Source organism: Rhinatrema bivittatum, chromosome 7, assembly GCF_901001135.1.
Source record: "Rhinatrema bivittatum chromosome 7, aRhiBiv1.1, whole genome shotgun sequence".
NCBI classification, from domain to species: domain Eukaryota; kingdom Metazoa; phylum Chordata; class Amphibia; order Gymnophiona; family Rhinatrematidae; genus Rhinatrema; species Rhinatrema bivittatum.
This window is the reverse complement of record NC_042621.1, coordinates 310,217,597-310,235,763: the sequence shown is the minus strand read 5'-3', so window position 1 is coordinate 310,235,763 and position 18,167 is coordinate 310,217,597. Positions and strand designations below refer to the sequence as shown.

General features: G+C 51.0%; 1 protein-coding gene across 1 annotated transcript in view; it reads right to left on the bottom strand.

Annotated features, from left to right (window-relative positions):
• Positions 1 to 18,167, bottom strand: part of LOC115096252 (deleted in malignant brain tumors 1 protein-like) — a 397,025-nt gene that overhangs the window by 61,019 nt on the left and 317,839 nt on the right. Inside the window, exons 30-31 of the mRNA XM_029610760.1 lie at positions 9,685 to 9,899; positions 6,376 to 6,526 (exon numbers count right to left, since the gene is read on the bottom strand). Of these exons, the coding sequence (XP_029466620.1) occupies positions 6,376 to 6,526; positions 9,685 to 9,899 (366 nt within the window). The remainder of the gene's footprint in view (positions 1 to 6,375; positions 6,527 to 9,684; positions 9,900 to 18,167) is intronic.

Sequence of the window (18,167 nt, the reverse complement as noted above, 5' to 3'; positions counted from 1 at the left end):
GTCCCGCTTCTGCTCTGCCCTCCTTGCTGGATTGATTCTTCTGGACCCCGACCCCTGGACTGGCTTTGGACCGCTCTCTGGACTCCGACCTCTGGATTGGCTTTGGACTGCCCTCTGGACACCGACCCCTGGACTGGCTTTGGACCGCTCTCTGGACATCGACCCCTGGACTGGCTGCGGACCGCTCTTTGGACTCAGACTCCTGGACCGGCTTTTGGAATTTCTTCAACTTCTCTACAGAGATTACCTACGACCTGCTGGAGGCGCCAGCCGTCTGGAACCCACGACCTGCAGGAGGCGTCTGCATCCAGACCATCTTCAGTCTTCAGGGAGTCCCTAAGTCCCAGCGGCCGTGTCCCTACGGGCTCCTCCTGGGGGGATCACGAGCTTCCAGGGTGAAGTCCTCTCTACATTTTCAACAGGCCTCACCATCTGACGGTAGAGACTGACGAGGCTTTTCCTCCTTCGCGGCAGTGCAGACTCTACCTCAGAACAAGGGTCCACGCTCCAGTTCCTAACATCTTCTTTGTTTTAATGTTTCGTTATTCTTTACCCTGATGTAGTTTTCTTGATCATATGAATCAATGTACCTTGATCTGCCATGCGATAATTGATTTTTATATGTATCTAGTTATTATGCCTTTTTGCAAGTGCCATGATTTAGATTTCCTAAATCAATGATATAATTTGAGGTCATGCAATTTTTATACTTGTAGCAATTTCCAGTCCTAAAATTTCTATTATGTGATTGCTTGAAATGTTCTTCTATCTCTATCTATAAGCTAGTTTGTTTACATTTGGGATTCCAGAGGGGAATATATAATTTTTCCTTATTTCTGGTTTTTTATTCTACTACATTTCTTCCTTTTCCTGTGCAAAGACTCACACTGATGATTTAGCAACCCTACGAAGTACATTATTGTGTTTTAGACCACAAAGCATGCTAAAGACTTTCTCACAGAGTCAGCTGTCACTTGTTTCTATGATTATCCCCAATTACAACCGATCTAAGAGGGGGCTTCCCAGAAGCACCCAAAGACGAAGCAGTACAACTAGCCCTCAACTACATTAACAGCATATACCCTTTGACCCAAACTCATTTAGATGCCTTCCCAGCCACAGCTGGGTCACCTCTTGGACAGGTGACTGCCACAGTTGAATTAGGAATGTCCATATAGCGATTGCTTTCACTGCAACATGTTGTTGTCATAGAACTATATAGTGCCATCAATACCCTGCAGGACCAGCATGATGTATTGGACTTCCGCTATGCCTTTGCCTACCATGCATATGCCTCTGCCTTCAATTATTTGGATCTTCCATCGCTGCAGCCATGCCCAGGATAACTGGATTGAAAATTATGGTCAACTCTTCATCTGCAGTGCAAGATCAAGTCACTACTATCCATCAGCGCTTGATGATGGACATGCACGAGATTCCCCATGAATCAGAAGGGTAGGGAAAAACTGGGCTTAGCCAAGGACGGGTAAGATTTCTTCACCTAAGGCTAACTTAGGATGAAAGGGACAACCTAAGACAGGCAGCCACGGCCCCACCCATATGTGAAGGGTTTCTAGGCATAACCCTTCAAGAGGGGGATGTATGTAATATTATGCACTGACTTTCTGAGGTACCTCATCTCTGCTGTATTCCTGAATACTAGTTTTTAGACAAAGAAAGCAGAGGACCCTAGCTACGTGCTGGAATGCAATGAGCCGACACCCCAGACCCATTAGCTGATTGGTCTAATACATACTCAAATCAAATGTACTGCACTTATCTAAAAACAACACTCTGAATATGCTCTGATTGGTCAGTATGAAGGGTTTATAATGCTATGCACACTGCTGGAGTTGCTGAGTAGCTGAGTGTTAACACGATTGCTGTAAAAACCTATGCTACTCCCGGAACAAATTATTTCCTCATTCTTTGTTCCTGTCCCTTTGTCTTTGTCTTTGTCTCTCCTTAATAAAAAGTTTGGTTTCAGATTACCTGCTGCCTGCAGTCTCATTACTCAAATCAACAAGTTTACCCCCATGCTTTCTGTTAAGGGTAGTAATTGCTGCTCCATGCAGTTTACCCCCATGTTTCTGTTAAGGGTAGTTACTGCTGCTTCGTGCAGGTTATCCCCATGTCTTCTGTTAAGGGTAGTAACTGCTGCTTCGTGCAAGTTACCCCATGCCTTCTGTTAAGCATAATAAGTGTTGCACCATGCAGGTTAACTCCATGTTTCTATTAAGGGTAGTAACTGCTGCTTCATGCAGGTTATCCCCATGCATTCTGTTAAGGGTAGTAACTGCCACTCCATGCAGGATACCCCATGCCTTCTGTTAAGGGTTGTAACTGCCGCTCTGTGCAGGTTACCCCCATGCTTTCTGTTAAGGGTAGTAACTGCTGCTCCATGCAGGTTACCCCCATGTTTCTGTTAAGGGTAGTAACTGCTGCTCCATGCAGGTTACCCCCATGTTTCTGTTAAGGGTAGTAACTGCTGCTCCATGCATGTTACCCCCATGTTTCTGTTAAGGATAGTAACTGCCGCTCTGTGCAGGTTACCTCCATGTTTCTGTAATGGTTGTAACTGCCGCTCCGTGCAGGTTACCCCCATGCTTTCTGTTAAGGGTAGTAACTGCCGCTCTGTGCAGGTTACCCCCATGTTTCTGTTATGGGTAGTAACTGCTGCTTCATGCAGGTTATCCCCATGCTTTCTGTTAAGGGTAGTAACTGCTGCTTCATGCAGGTTATCCCCATGCCTTCTGTTAAGGGAAGTAACTGCTGCTCCGTGCAGGTTCCCCCATTTTCTGTTAAGGGCAGTAACTGCTGCTCCATGCAGGTTACCCCCATGTTTCTGTTAAGGATAGTAACTGCCGCTCTGTGCAGGTTACCCCCATGTTTCTGTTAAGGGCAGTAACTGCTGCTCCATGCAGGTTACCCCCATGTTTCTGTTAAGGATAGTAACTGCCGCTCCGTGCAGGTTACCCCATGTTTCTGTTAAGGATAGTAACTGCCGCTCTGTGCAGGTTTCCCCCATGTTTCTGTTAAGGATAGTAACTGCCGCTCCGAGCAGGTTACCCCAATGCCTTCTGTTAAGGACAAGGAAGAAGAGGAGTGCCCTTCAGTAGAGATGGCTAACCTTGTGAGGATAATCTTAAATGAGGTTTCAAGGGCACAGACGACAAAAGCTTCAAGGAAAGTATACAGCTTAATCTAAATATAAAAAATTGTATCTTTTGCCACCAGAAAACGGGTATAGAGTGGAGCCAGTGGGTATTAAGCAGCTTTTATTATGTGCAGCAGCATCCTAGTTGGGACCTGCACAGTCAGAAAAACAGGAATGTGCTTATTTACTTATTGTAGCTCATGCCTTTTCATTGGTAGCGCAAGGTGACTTGCATTCAGGTATTTCCCTGCCCCAGGGCCTGATTTACTAAAGACATTTCTCTCATTCTGCGTCTCTGGGAGCGATGCTTAGTAAACGAGGCCCTGGCTGGGTGATGCTGTAACCTGCATTATATCACGTATACCGTGCGTTATACACGATAACCTGCATTATGTCACGTATACCGTGTGTTATATATGATACCTTGCACTCCCCACCCAGATTCCCTCCCCTATTACAATGATCTTCTTTGCATGCAAGTTGCCTGCTTGAATAATGCAAATGCATGCAAAGAAGATCATTACTGGTCGATTTGATGTAACTATTTTATCGCAGCGACCGAGAAGGTGGTGAACTGCAATGCAATAACTTCACTTGTGGGAAATATGCGGCAGGAGGCCCAGGTCCCTCACGCAGGAGAAAAACATCGCGCCAAACGGGGACGTTGAGCGGGGGTTAGTGATGACCCCTCCCCCCCCCATCTCCATTCGGGCCCAGACTCCTCCAAAATGTTAAATAAAAAACCCACCTACGCGGTGATGGCCCAGGCCCCCCCCCCCCTCCCCAAAGCACAAAAGTCAAATGTGGCCCTGGCCCCCAAGTGCCATCCTGATCCCCGAGCGATAGCGATGCCCTGTGATTGTGACGAGATCGGCCGGCGCTGCCGCCCCCATGCGGGATCCTGATCCCCGAGCGACCGTGACGAGATCGGCCGGCGCTGCCGCCCCCATGCGGGATCCTGATCCCCGAGCGACTGTGACGAGATCGGCCGGCGCTGCCGCCCCCATGCGGGATCCTGATCCCCGAGCGATAGCGATGCCCTGTGATTGTGACGAGATCGGCCAGCGCTGCCGCCCCCATGCGGGATCCTGATCCCCGAGCGACTGTGACGAGATCGGCCAGCGCTGCCGCCCCCATGCGGGATCCTGATCCCCGAGCGACCGTGACGAGATCGGCCAGCGCTGCCGCCCCCATGCGGGATCCTGATCCCCGAGCGACCGTGACGAGATCGGCCAGCGCTGCCGCCCCCATGCGGGATCCTGATCCCCGAGCGACCGTGACGAGATCGGCCGGCGCTGCCGCCCCCATGCGGGATCCTGATCCCCGAGCGACCGTGACGAGATCGGCCGGCGCTGCCGCCCCCATGCGGGATCCTGATCCCCGAGCGACCGTGACGAGATCGGCCAGCGCTGCCGCCCCCATGCGGGATCCTGATCCCCAAGCGATAGCGATGCCCTGTGACTGTGACGAGATCGGCCGGCGCTGCCGCCCCCATGCGGGATCCTGATCCCCGAGCGATAGCGATGCCCTGTGACTGTGACGAGATCGGCCGGCGCTGCCGCCCCCATGCGGGATCCTGATCCCCGAGCGACCGTGACGAGATCGGCCGGCGCTGCCGCCCCCATGCGGGATCCTGATCCCCGAGCGACCGTGACGAGATCGGCCGGCGCTGCCGCCCCCATGCGGGATCCATTTTTAGGACCCAACGTTTTTCCCTTTCAGGGGGGTAGGGCCTGGGATTTCTTTTTTACGTTTGTGGGGGCTGTCACGTGGGGGGAGGGGGATCAGGATGTTCGCTGGGGCGTGGTGGGTGTTGACCTTTGTGCTTTGGGGGTCAGGGCACAGGTTCTCTATTTTCATGAACATTTTGCGGGACTTGGGGTCGCCTCAGCTGGCAGCTTGGGTTTGAGATGGGGGAGAGCACTGACCCCCGCTCAACCTCTCCATGTAACCATGACGTTTTTGGTTTTTTTTTGGAGGGGGGGGGGGGGCAGTGGCCCTTTAAGGCAATGGCGTCCCCTTGAGGATGAGGCTGCCGTCGCGTTAAGGCGCCACTTGGCGTCTTCTTTTGTCCCAAGGTGTTTGGCCACGAGACCAAAGAGTGCATCACAGAGCCACGATATTTTTGGGGACAGGGGCCCCCCTATTGCGGTGTCACCCTTCTCCCCCCGCAATAGTAGCACCGGTCCCGTGAATATCGCGGCTCGATGCACCCAGGGGGGCAATGGAGGGGGAAGTGACTTCCCTGGTTCACAGCTCCTCCTGCGCTAGTAACGCACGGACCAGAAGGAAGGAGCCGGAACCCACCAGAACGAAGAATCATTTCCCCCACGGGCCCAAGACAGGGAAAAACCTGAATAAATCAGCCCCAGAATCAGGAAAACAGGAAAAATCTCTTTAAAGAGTCGGACCAAGAAACGGTGAAAAGCAAGTGGCAGGCGTAATGTCAGGTGATACTGCTTTATAGAGAGGGGGGGTGAGCTGGTGGAGCAGCTCCCCGTGCCTGGCAGAGGAAGGTTGCAGAAAGCTGAGCTTTCCCCGCCATCGCGTGACTTCAGCAGTCGCACACGGAGCAAGGCCGGAGCCAGGTGAGTTTAACTAGCGGCGAGAGGTGGGGAAGCACAGCCAGGGGCCCCTGCACGCGGCACAGGGGACGGGGACTTCAAAACCCCTGCACCTGCGCCCACATACGCTGCAGTTTTAAACCGTCCAGACAAACGCGCACGAATAATGTAAAATGCGCCTTGCACGCGTATGTGGGCTCCCGATCCTAAGCGGGGATGTGAGGAAACATTATTAGCTCACATGCACACACGAAGGAGATAAGCAGTTTCATGTTTGCCCTGCCCCTCTGGTTCTTCAGCCCAGTTCTTGGCTGTAACGAGTTTCATGCAGACTCACACCTGATAAAGAGTAGAGGTAAATAAGCTCAGGTGAGAGGCAGACGCGCGCTGTCCTCGCTGGAAATCTGGGCCCCACGTTCTGCTCTGCGCTCGCTCACTTTACAATCCACCCTCTAAGGGGGTTCATTCAATTTTTCTTTTTCATTTCATTATTTTTTGGTTTCACTTGTGGTTTGTTTCATTTATCAGATTGCAAGAAAGTGTTCCCTTCCTACCCACAGGAGGGAGGTTCTTCCTGGGGCAGAAGCAATCCCCGGTCGCAGATTTACTGTACCTTCTGCAGCCAATGAGAAGCAGGAGAGAGGTTTTACTTACAAAATCTCGCTGAATGTGAGGACGATCTTGTGCTTCCTGGGGACGGTTATTTGCCAGACACAGTAGGTGAAGTCCAGATGGCGATTGGGGTAGCCAGGGCTGGTGAAGGTGCCAGAGGGACTGCTCAGATGACCACCACACTGCTGAGACACTGAAATAGAGAGTGAACGCCTGCATGAAGTCAGGATCCTCGGCTTCTTCACTGCGCCCGCACAAAGCTGAATAGAGTATTAGGAGTTATCCACAGAAAAACAGACACGGAGATGCCTTCTTACAGGGCTAGCAACGCATTTCTTAATGAGTAAAACTCTCCTCTCTAGGTCACAATTCAAGAGAGCAAAAGATGGCCTTAGCAGGAAAGAGAGGGAATCGTAAAGGCATTCAGGGATAGGGGGAAGGGAAAGGAGCGAGGGGTGTGATGGCTGAGCAGGACACAAGCAATATAATTTTAAGATTACTAATGTGATGACATCATGTGAGCTCTCCTGTATCCAATGATGAAGAATAAAACCATGAATATCATAACGGCTCTGTATCAATCCATGATTTATGTATTTTATTTTAAAACGTGTCTTACCCACCCTTCCTACATACAGAGAACAGATGCGTTATTGCATACATTATGTGTATCGACAGCAGTTCTGCTCGCCCCATCTCAGAAACAGACACGGTGGGCCTGGAAAAGGTGCAGAGGAGAGCGACAAAAGTGATAAAGGGGATGGAGCAGCTCCCCAATGAGAGAAGAACACAAGAAGACCTTCCGATCCTGTATCTTACTCTCAGGTACAAGCTCTGGCTTTCCCACTTCTGCCTGGCTAATAACGGGACTTTTCCTTCAGGAACTTGTTACCTGTCTTGACCGCGTCATCCGGCAACAGAGAGAAGAAATACTTCCTATGATTTAGAAGCATAGATACAAGATGGCAGAAGACCGTATGGCCCATCTAATCTGCCCATCTGCCCAATTAATTTATCATTATAATTCCCATCACTCCCTTAGAGATCCCCAGTATTTATCCCAAGCTTTCCTGAATTCAGATACTGTTTCTGTCTCCACCACGTCCATTCACCACCCTCTCTGTAAAGAAATATTTCCTGAGATTACTCCTGAGTCTACCCCCTTTCACCCTCATCCCATGACTCTCATTCTAGAGCCTCCTTTCCATTGAAAGATGCTTGCCTCCTGTGCATGGAAACCTTTGAGATATTTCACTGTCTCTATCATATCTTCCCTATCTCAGCTTTCCTCCAGGGTACCCATGTTTACATCATTAGGTCTGTCCTCACGTGCTTTAGAACAAAGACCACTGACCATTTTAGTAGCTGCTCTCTGGACTGACCCCATCCTGTTTGTATTTACCCTTTCAAACAACACTAGGACTAGGGGACACTGTATGAAACCAGCAACCGACAGATTTAAACCCCTGTATGGGTGCTTGGTGAGACCTCGCTTGCAATACTGAGTACAATTCTGGAGACCCCACCTTCAAAAGGATAGAAACAGGATGGAGTCTGTCCAGAGGGAGTTACTAAAATGGTCAGTGGTCTTTGTTCTAAAGCATATGGGGAGAGACTTAAAGATCTAAACATGTACAGTCTGGAGGGAAGCGAGATAGAAGAGATATGATAAATATATTTACAAATCTCCAAGCTTTCCATTCACAGGAGACAGATCTCTTTCACAGGAAAGGAGGCTCTAGAACGAGGGGTCCAGGGATGGACATGAAAGGGAGAAGGCTCAAGAATAATCTAAAGAAATATTTCTCTAGAGAGGGTGGTGGTGGAGAGAAGGACAATATCTGAATTCAAGAAATCATGGGATAAACCTAGAGGATCCCTGAGGGAGTGCTAGAGATTGTAAAGCTGAATAGTTGATAGGCCATATGGTCTTATTCCGCTATTACATGACTATGCTTGTTCTACCTTCGTGGTTTAGGGTTCTTCTCGCTGAGAGAGGTGCTAGGTTGTCCCAGTCCCTGTCCTGGAAGCCAAGCTTGGGGTTCACAGGCCTTCAGGACTGGGAAGGTTTTCTCTCGGGGTCCAAGAGTGGATTCCTGAGATATTCTGAACCTAAAGGGAGGAGAGGGGTTAAGCTCCTACACCTTATTCTCAGAGGGATTTCTTCAGAGAGGTTGGAGAAAAAGAACGTTGTCCTTTGTGGGAGTTAAGAGGAAGGTCACAAGAGTTGCCCTCTGAGGAGACCATCAGCCAGAGACCCTGTTGGATTAAGAGAGTAACGGGGATGTGCGTAGAGAGGGGGTGCCGGGTAGGGATGTACATCTCTTTCGTTTCTGTCAGAACCTGCTTAAAGGTCCAGCAGCAGGTGGCTGGGCACTTCCCTCCAGGGAGGGCTGAGGTGCAGACGAGATGAGGAGAAAGCAGGAACTTTGCTAAGCTGCTGAGGTAAGCAGGTTTGTGTTTTGTTCATTTTTTATTGTAATTAATAAAAACTGCAAAAGGATAGGCCGATTGCAGTCTGAATCCGTCTTCTGGCAAGTCATAGACCAGCCACAGTGTCACATGCTCAGTAATCAAAACAAAGCAAATGCAGATCCCCAGTGCTTACCTGCCAGGGAGGGCAGCCTTGCTATCGCCTGAGAAGTTAGCCCTAAGTGCAGATCCCCCCTCCCTGGCACCCTCTCTGTCCCTCCCCAGCATAAATCCCCCTTCTCCCCTAACGGACGCTGGTCTAGCAGCCCTGCACCTCACCTGCAAACCATGCCCCCAGATAGAAAGATAGAAAAAAGGCCCCTCCCCTCCCAGAGGCATCCATAGGCCCCCTGTAGCCCGCCAGCCCTGCCCTCCCCTTTCCTCAGAGGTGCCCAATGGCTTCTGCGGAAGCAGTGACTGCTGATCTCTATCTGCCCTTTGCCCCGCATGTGAAGGGTCAGCTGGCACCATCCTGAATACTGATGCCCGCTGGTCTGGAATGGGGGGGCTTGGGGAAATGGGGATCTCTGGGTGGGGTATGCCGGCGGTGGAGGGTGAGTGGAAGATCTGTATTTGGGGTTAGCCTGGGAGGCTCGGGAATGTGCCTTTCCATGGCCATGGCTTAATGGTCTTTAGTGACACCACAGTGTGTAAACAGTATTCATTAAAGTACGATCTCAATGCTCGTTAGTAAAGATACTCCAGAGTCATTTGCCCCCAAGGTTTCACAAGGACTCACAGTCTGGTTTTACATTTCCCATTCTAGTTCTGGCTGATAGTTTTCTGCTCTGAAGACTACAAAAAGCAGGACTGCATTTGTGTGCCTGTGAGCCGCTGCGTTTTGCTCTCTCGTGGACTGCAGCCTGCGAGTGCACTTACAGTCACTGGGCGAAAAGTAGTAGTAGAAGGCAAAGATGTTCCTGGTGGCCTCGATGGAGTCCGTGGAGACGTGAAAAGTCAGACTGCTGCCCGAAGACTCAAACACTGCCCCCCAGGCAGAGCCGCTACAGACCCTCCCCAGCAAAGGGCCGCGGGTGGAGTTGCCATCAAACACCTGAATGTTCTCCTGGGCACAGTCTGCTGAGGGCCGCAATCTGAGGAGACAACACAGGACGCTGAGCACTGGCCAAGAAATACATTTCTGAAGCTACACTAAAAAGTCTTCCGCTGCTTCTATGCTCTTCTTTTTTTTTTTTTTTTTATTTCTAGTGTTGTGCTGAGTGTTGTGCTAAATTACTTGGCGACTAGAAGAAAATTTAAGATGAAGATTTTTTATATAATGAGAAACACATGAAGACTTTTTAGCGTTTCACAAATTTTTATTTTTTCACAATTTTTTTCATAAGCAGTTTATTGGGAAGGTGGTTGGAAGTTAATGATTATAATATGCTATTAGATGGATTACCAGGTGGTAGTAAATCAAATTTGAAACCATAACCCTTTCCATTAAACATTTTTAGAAAACATGTTTTTTAGGTACAAAGCTGTATTTACTTTAGAAGGTTTTTTTAAAGAAGTTATTTCTATAGGAGCTTTTTAGCATTTTTGATAATAAAAATAATCAAAACCAGTAACAGTATAAACAATGTTGTTTATAGTGTTTGAAAATCACCTTATGTTTGGTTGTTTTTTTGGTTTTGGTGAATTGCGTGGAAAATCATAGCAATAGCAGATAGGAAATACAAACAACATCCTACAGGGATAACTGTCTGAAGACCACCCAGAGAGGCAGTAAATACAAAATTGTACTTTGGCCCAGAGAGAAGATTCAAAGTGCCCTGCCTGCAGCTTTTCCTGTGGAGCCCGTGGGAGATGTGGCCTGTGGTTTATGGTGGTGAGAGGGGTCTCAGCTGGCCGGACGTGATGCTGCTGAGTCACCTCCAGGTCTGTGTGGCACCCTCCCCTCCTCATCAGCCTCTCTCTCTACTCCTTGGATCTCTGAGGGGACCCCGATGCTCCTCGAGCCCTCATCGGTCCATCTCCCCCCACCCCCACACTGGTCCATCCCTGCCACAGGAAGGGGGAACTCCCCATGGCATCTTCTCTGGGGCACAGCATTTGCATGGCTTTTCCCTCTCTTCTCAAATCTGCAGGCTTGCACACTGCTTGGCTTGTAATGACCAAGCAGTGCACAGTTACTGACGGCCTCTGCCACGTGAGGGGGCCACGTAAGATAAAACCCCTGCTAAAGTCTGAGTTAGACTGCACTAAAACGAGTGGTGCAGTAATCTAATGACTTGCAAATCAAGCAGGCATTAAAAAAAAGCCTGCTAAACTGAAAAGAGGGCTTCTTTTGTACTGTGGGTCTGTTTGCATGCCAACCTGTGCTAATAAAAGAAAAAATGCCCCGATATGGCCGGGTCAGCAGGTCCTCCCTTCCCAGCAAATTGAACTGCTCCCACCTCTGGCTCGACTGGCCAGGCATTCAGGGTCCACCCCTCCATCTCTTGCAGCTTAAGTCGGTTCAGCAGGCCTGGTCATCCTCCTTCCACTCCATTGAAGAAAAACATGCCAAACCCCCCCGTCTCCACCCGGGAAACCCTGCTGGAGAAACCCCCTCCCAGAAGGGCCGTTCCCTCCCTGACCTCCGATTGGTGTCGGTGAAAGGACCAATCCCCTTTCAGAATCAAACTTGGGAACTCTCAGGATCTCTCCCTGAGACTCAGGGAATCTGCAAAGGTTGCAGGGTCTCGGGGGAAACCCTAAAAATCTCAGGGCCTCTCTGTGTACAGCGCAGCCACGCCCCTTCCTCAGTAAGCCTGCATGGAACAGGAGAAGCGGGGCGAGTCTGGGACAGACACTGCAGGCAGCGAGTGGGGAGAAACTGGAGAGGGACTGCAGCAGACACAACTCAGTCTGCAGCTGCGATTCCAGGACGTGGGACTCACTCAGCCAAGGGTAGAGCGAGCACGCATAAGTCATGCAGCGAAGAGAGCTGGGGTGAGGGAGAGACGAAGGGGAAGCATGCTGGGGTCATCTCTGGAGGGGGAACTGCTGATGGTAATGAGTGTGAGAAAAAGAAAGGGGTGGAAGAGAGAAAGCTGAAATATTATTCTATTCCGTCCCACTTCCCCCCACCCTCTGCTAATCAATCGCAGATCCAGGGTGACCACAACTCAAAGTTCCCAGGTATGATCAGAATTCTGAAAGGGAATTGTTGGAGGGACCAATCGGCAGCCAGTGAAGGAGTGAATAGGTTAATATTAAGTGTGGGGCGGTGCTGGCTCTCGGAAGAGTTCCCTCTCACACTCTGGGAGGGCAAGTTTCACAGCTGTTTCCCGGAGAACATGACTGTCCTCTGCCTGCCCAAAGTCCGGTCAAGCTTCCAAGACAAGTGCACCGTTAGCCAAATTAGAAAATGGCGTTCCTGTGGGATTTTTTAGATGCAAGGAATAAAAGAGTGCACATAAAGTGACTTTTTCAGGCATTTACACCCCCTGTCCCCAGGCATCCCGCACATATAGTCCCGTACTTCTGGCATGAGGAATTTGAAGCCTCTCATTCTCAAAGGAAAACATCATAGGAGAGAGGATGACAGCAGACAAATGACCAATGAGCTCATGCATTTATTGATATTCACATTACCAACGATTAAGCAAGCTACATCATTTTCCATTAAGAATTGAATGCTAAAAGTACCCATGCACCGTAGAAACAACGCAGGTTATTCTGAATGTCTCCCTCTGAGGGCAGGAATAACTCACAGGAATTCCCACTCCTGAGACCGTGAACTAGGGTGGATCATTCTGGCCTTGCTTTCCCCAGAGAGAACAAACTACCCAATCTACAGCCTTGGGCGTCAGATTATGAGAAGCCTCTAATATAAAGATTTACATTTTATCTATTTATCTATTTATTTATGTAAAAACATATGTACCACCTATCTATTTTGTAGGTGCTTTACAATGAATACTCAATAAAACAGCCAAATATCCACAATTGAACACTTACATGTAGATTTTAAATGCCCGTCACGCATAAATCCCAGAGGTTATGTGCGTGGTGTTGCGACCGCCGGTCTCAGGCGCCTTCGCCCGTTGTGCCTCACCTCTTTTGCTCCTCCCTCCTCAAGCCTTGGGAGACTGGCTGCCTCCGCGTCTTCCTGCCGCTCCTCCTGGTTCCCCTGGGTCGGCATTGGCGACGGCGTTCGCCATCTTTTCCTGAGGTCCTCCTAGGGTGCGCGCGCGTGCACGCCACCCACGCCTAAGTACGTGCAATGGCGCGAACCTCGGGGGCGTTCCCTATGATTGACATCACCAACTCTCTGTATAAAGTCTTCCTTCTATTGCTAACAGTTTGAGTTAGCAAGGACTGATCTCCGTTCTGCGCTATTCTGCCACTTCCAGTTGCCACTGGAAGCTCTACTCCGCTGCCTCCGGGCTTTTCATGTTAACCTGGGTACTCGCTCCTCGAGGGCCCTCTGCTTCCTTTTTCAGGTACTGTTTGGGATATCGGGTACTCGCTCCTCAAGGGCTTATTCTTCCATATCTGGTGCCTTCCTCAGAGACTCTGACTACTCGCCTGGGACTTTCCAGCTTACAGCTCTACATCAGTGAGTACAACTCTCCTAGTTTATCTCGCCCACACTACAGCTCTGCGCTTACATCTAGTACCTGTCCCGTGCCACCGCCCTGTTCCTTCACCTACTGGGACAAGTGACCGGCGTTTCCGCCAGGAAGCTGTGGACTGCCTTACTGATCTCTACTGGCATCACTGTCCTCTCCTCTGACCGGACCTACAAGCTGTATAATAAACATTACATCTCTGTGTCTGCGTGTATAGGGCTCAAACCTAGTACTGCGGTTCCCCACGGGGCTCCTCCCTGTGGGAGTGGCCACCGCCACAGTACCCAAGAATTCACCCAAACACCTCGAAACCCTAACAGATTGCTAACTCCATGGATTCGGCTCAGCTCACCGTGTTGCAGGCCATTCCGGGTCTGGCCCAGTGGATCTCCGAGCAACAGAATTCCTTAGACAACCTGACTGTTGCCTTTAACCAGTTACACGCACAGATGAATGCACCAGCTATCTCAGGTAAAGAGTCTACACCGCCTGAAGTGTCGGTTAAAACCACAGTTCCTCTATCTGCTCCATCCCGCTTCGCAGGAGAAGATTCGAAGTGTCCCGGGTATTGAAAGCAGTCTTTCATTCGTCCCCAGGACGGATGCGCACTAGGTTGTATGTCCCATGAAGGTCCAGCTTGGTAAGTACCTTGGTTCCCTGCAGACGGTCAAGGAGTTCAGGAATCAAGGGTAACGGATACCGATCCCTCCGGGTGATGCTGTTCAGGCCCCGGTAATCTATGCAGGGTTGGAGGGACCCATCCTTCTTCACTACGAAGAAGAACCCGGCTCCAGCCGGGGAACTGGAGGGTCGAATGAATCCTCGGTCCAGGTTCTCCCAGATATAGGCGGACATGGCTTGCGTCTCCGGAAGGGACAACGGGTATACCCGTCCCCATGGCGGTGTGGTACCCTGGAGCAAGTTGATCGCACAGTCGAAAGGGCGATGCTCCGGGAGGATTTCGGCCTTCTCTTTGGAAAAGACATCGAGGTAGTCTTGGTAATGCGAAGACAGGGTCAAGGAAGTCATCCGGAGAGGTACTGGTAGTCGGGGAACAGCGGCTAAACAGGAGTTGAAGCACGATGGCCCCCAGGACGCCACCTGGAGGGTATCCCACGAGATTACAGGAGCATGCTTCCACAGCCAAGGTAGCCTCAGGATGACTGGGTGCATGGGTCTTTTTAGGAAGAGGAACGAGATCTCCTCCACATGCAAAATACCAGTGCGTAACATGAGGGGCCTGGTACGGGTATCAATGGTTCCTGGAAGGAGTCTCCCCTGAATGGAGGACACCCGGAGCGGGGGTCTTTGGGGTTGAACCGCAATCTGGAGTTGCTGAACCAAGTCTTTGAGGATGAAGTTCCCCCTGGCTCCAGAGTCAATCAGGGCTAGCGTATCGAACTCTCCTTCGGGAAGGAGTAAGGTCACCGGAACTGTGCATGGGGAGGCAGAGGTGGTGTGACCTAGGGTTAGCTCCCCGACTGTCCCTAGGTCCGAGCATTTCCCGGATGCTCGCTACAGTGGGCAAGGAAGTGACCCTTGCCAGCGCAATACAGGCACAGGCAAGGGCCCAACGTCTTCTCCTCTCCTCTTGAGGGATAGGCCCCCGGCCTACCTGCATGGGTTTGCGGTCTTGAGCCCCCCGGAGAGGCAGACGGGGGTGCCCGCTTTGGGAAGGAGTGGTTCCAGAGGTGCCGGGCCTAGGAGCTGACCTTCTCTCCCGGAACCGGAGTTGGATGCGGCGGTCCACACGGCCTGCTATATCAATGAGATCGTTCAAATCATCCGGGAGATCCCTGGCCGCCAATTCATCCTGAAGTCTTGGGGAGAGACTTTCCAAAAAGATACCGTGCAAGCTATCACTTCCCCAGTTTAATTCGGTGGTGAGAGTCTGGAAGTCCACGGCATGTTCTGTCAAGGGCCGGTTACCCTGACGCAGCTGGAGCAGTTCCGATGCGGCAGTAGGTCTGCAGGAGGACTCATCGAAGACCCGCTGAAAGGCGGTGACGAACTGTACCAGGTTGTCCAGGCGGGAGTCCTGACGCTCCCAGAGGTTGGAGGCCCATGCCAGGGGTCTCCCATCCAGCAGGGAGATAATAAAGATTGTCTTGACCCGGTCTGTTTGAAACTGAAGCGGAAGGAGTTTGAACCGAATATAGCACTGGTTCAGGAACCCCCGGCAAAGCTTCGCATCTCCCGAAAACTGCAAGGGTACTGGCATCTGTATGGGTGCTGTTGATCTGGAATTGGACCCAGCTCCAAGTACCGAGGAGCTGGAAACAGCGGCTCCGCCAACGCAGTCAGCTAATCCCTGCACTGTCGCAACCAGGGAGTCGAGGCAGGTTTGCTGCTGTTGCAGCCTCTGGGCAATACCCGGGATGGCTTTCAAACCTGCAAGATCCGCTGGGTCCATGGCCTTGCAAACTGTTTCGGTTGTGGACCCCTGAGCTGGCTGGGACGGTAGATGGAAGCGTCACAGCCGGGAGGCGGCACTGAAGAGGCACAGGAGAAGACTTCACCACAGGAAGCCCGAGGTCCCCCCAGGAGGAACCCGTAGGAACCTGGGCCTCTTGGACTTAGGCGGGTCCCTATGTGACCAAGGATCCGGGCAGCGTCCGGCGAAGTGGGCGAAGAGGACCGCTGGGCCCAGGTGGTAGGATGAGTCTTCACCCTTGGAAGCCCGCGGCTCCTCCGGGAGGAGCCCGTGAGAGCCCGAGCCGCTGGGACTTAGGAGAATCTTCTGGGCCAGCAAGTACCAGGTACCTGAGGTGGAGGAAGAAGCTGAAGTCAGAGTCCAGAAGCGAAGCCGGGTCAGAAGCCAGAAGTCAGAGATCCAATCCAAGGCCAGGGGCGAAAGCTGAAGACAGAGTCATGGGACAGAGCCGGGTCGGAAGCCAGAAGTCAGAAGTAAATACCAAAACCAGGAGCGGAAGCAGACAACGTAGTCAAGAACAAAGCCAGGTCAGGAGCCAGAAGACAGAAGGACGATCAGGTTACACCTCAGCAACTAACAACTCAGGGGAACTGAGGAACCTCGTTGCAAGGCGAGGTAATGCTGCAGCTGCCGGGTTTAAATAGCCCGGCAGCGTCTGACGTCATCAGGGGCTGTTTCCGGGTTTTCCCGCACTGGCCCCTTTAAGCCAGAAGCCCCGGCACGCATGCGCGTCTAGGGGGCGGGGCCAGCCGCAGATCGGCGTCGGCCTGCAGGGCTGCGTCCCCGGCCTGGGAGGCCGGAAGGAAGGCGCTCCTACGACTGGACCGACCGCGCGGTGAGTGCAGGTCCCGGGGCACAGCCCGGGACTGTAACAACCTTGGCTGCAGAAACATATGCCCCAGTTCGACTGGTCCACCTTGGAGCTTTCTAGATGGGGACCAGAATGTCATGGGCAGTGCCTGTTGGAAGTCTCTCCATTGCCCTGCTTGCCTACTGTCCCATCCTTGCCAGGCCTGCTGCCTCAGTACGCATCCTTCCAAGATGTGTTTTCAAAGAAAGCTGCGGATGTACTACCGCCTCACAGAGACTATGATTGTGCGATCAACTTGAAGCTGAATGTGGAACCACCCAAAGGAAGGGGTTACCCCCTCTCTGTAACAGAGAACAAAGCGATGTCTGATTACATCGAGGAGAATCTTCGAAAAGGCTTCATAAGACCCTCCAAGTCACCCGCTGGTGTGGGGTTCTTCTTTGTCGGGAAGAAGGATGGAACCTTACGCCCATGTATCAACTATAGGGGTCTGAACAAAATCACTATTAAGGATCGGTATCCTTTACCCCTCATCTCAGAGCTCTTTGATAGGTTACAAGGAGCCAAGATATTCTCCAAGCTTGACCTTAAAGGAGCTTACAACTTAGTTCGCATCCGCACTGGCGACGAATGGAAGACTGCTTTTAATACCAGGGACGGACTCTTGGAATACCTGGTGATGCCTTTCGGCTTATGCAATGCCCCTGCAGTCTTCCAAAACATGATGAACGACATCCTGCACGATTTACTCTACCGATGTGTCATGGTCTATTTAGACGACATCCTGATCTTCTCTCAGGACCTACAATCGCATCAGAAGGATGTCAAAAGAGTGCTGCAGAGACTTCGTGAGAACCGCTTGTACGCCAAATTGGAGAAATGCGAATTTCATAAAGACTCTGTGCCCTTCCTGGGTTACATTGTATCTAATAAGGGATTTCAAATGGATCCCCAGAAGTTGGAGAGTATACGCAACTGGCCACGCCCTACGGGCCTAAAGGCTCTAAGACGGTTCTTGGGATTTACCAATTACTACCGTTCTTTCATTAAAAATGACTCCTCATTGACCGTGCCATTGACTGCTATGACTAAGAAGGGAGCCAACCCTGCTAATTGGTATATGGAGGCCGTGACTGCATTTCAAACCTTGAAAGATGTCTTTCAAAGCAAGCCTTGCCTTTGCCACCTGGATCCTACGCGACCTTTCATCATGGAAGTTGATGCTTCAGATATAGGCGTAGGGGCTATACTAATCCAGGCCAGTGATTCTAATACCCTTCACCCCTGCTCATTCTTTTCCAGGCGCTTCTCTCCAGCGGAAAGGAACTACGGCATAGGGGATAAAGAACTGCTAGCGATAAATATGGCCTTTGAAGAATGGTGCCCTTGGCTTGAAGGTGCACAACATCAGATTATCGTTTTCACCAACCATAAAAACCTTGAGTATCTTCGTCACACTCAACGACTCAATCATAGACAGGCGAGGTGGTCTCTGTTCTTCAACAGATTCGATTTCCTCCTCAAATACCGTCCTGGGGACAAGAATGTCAGA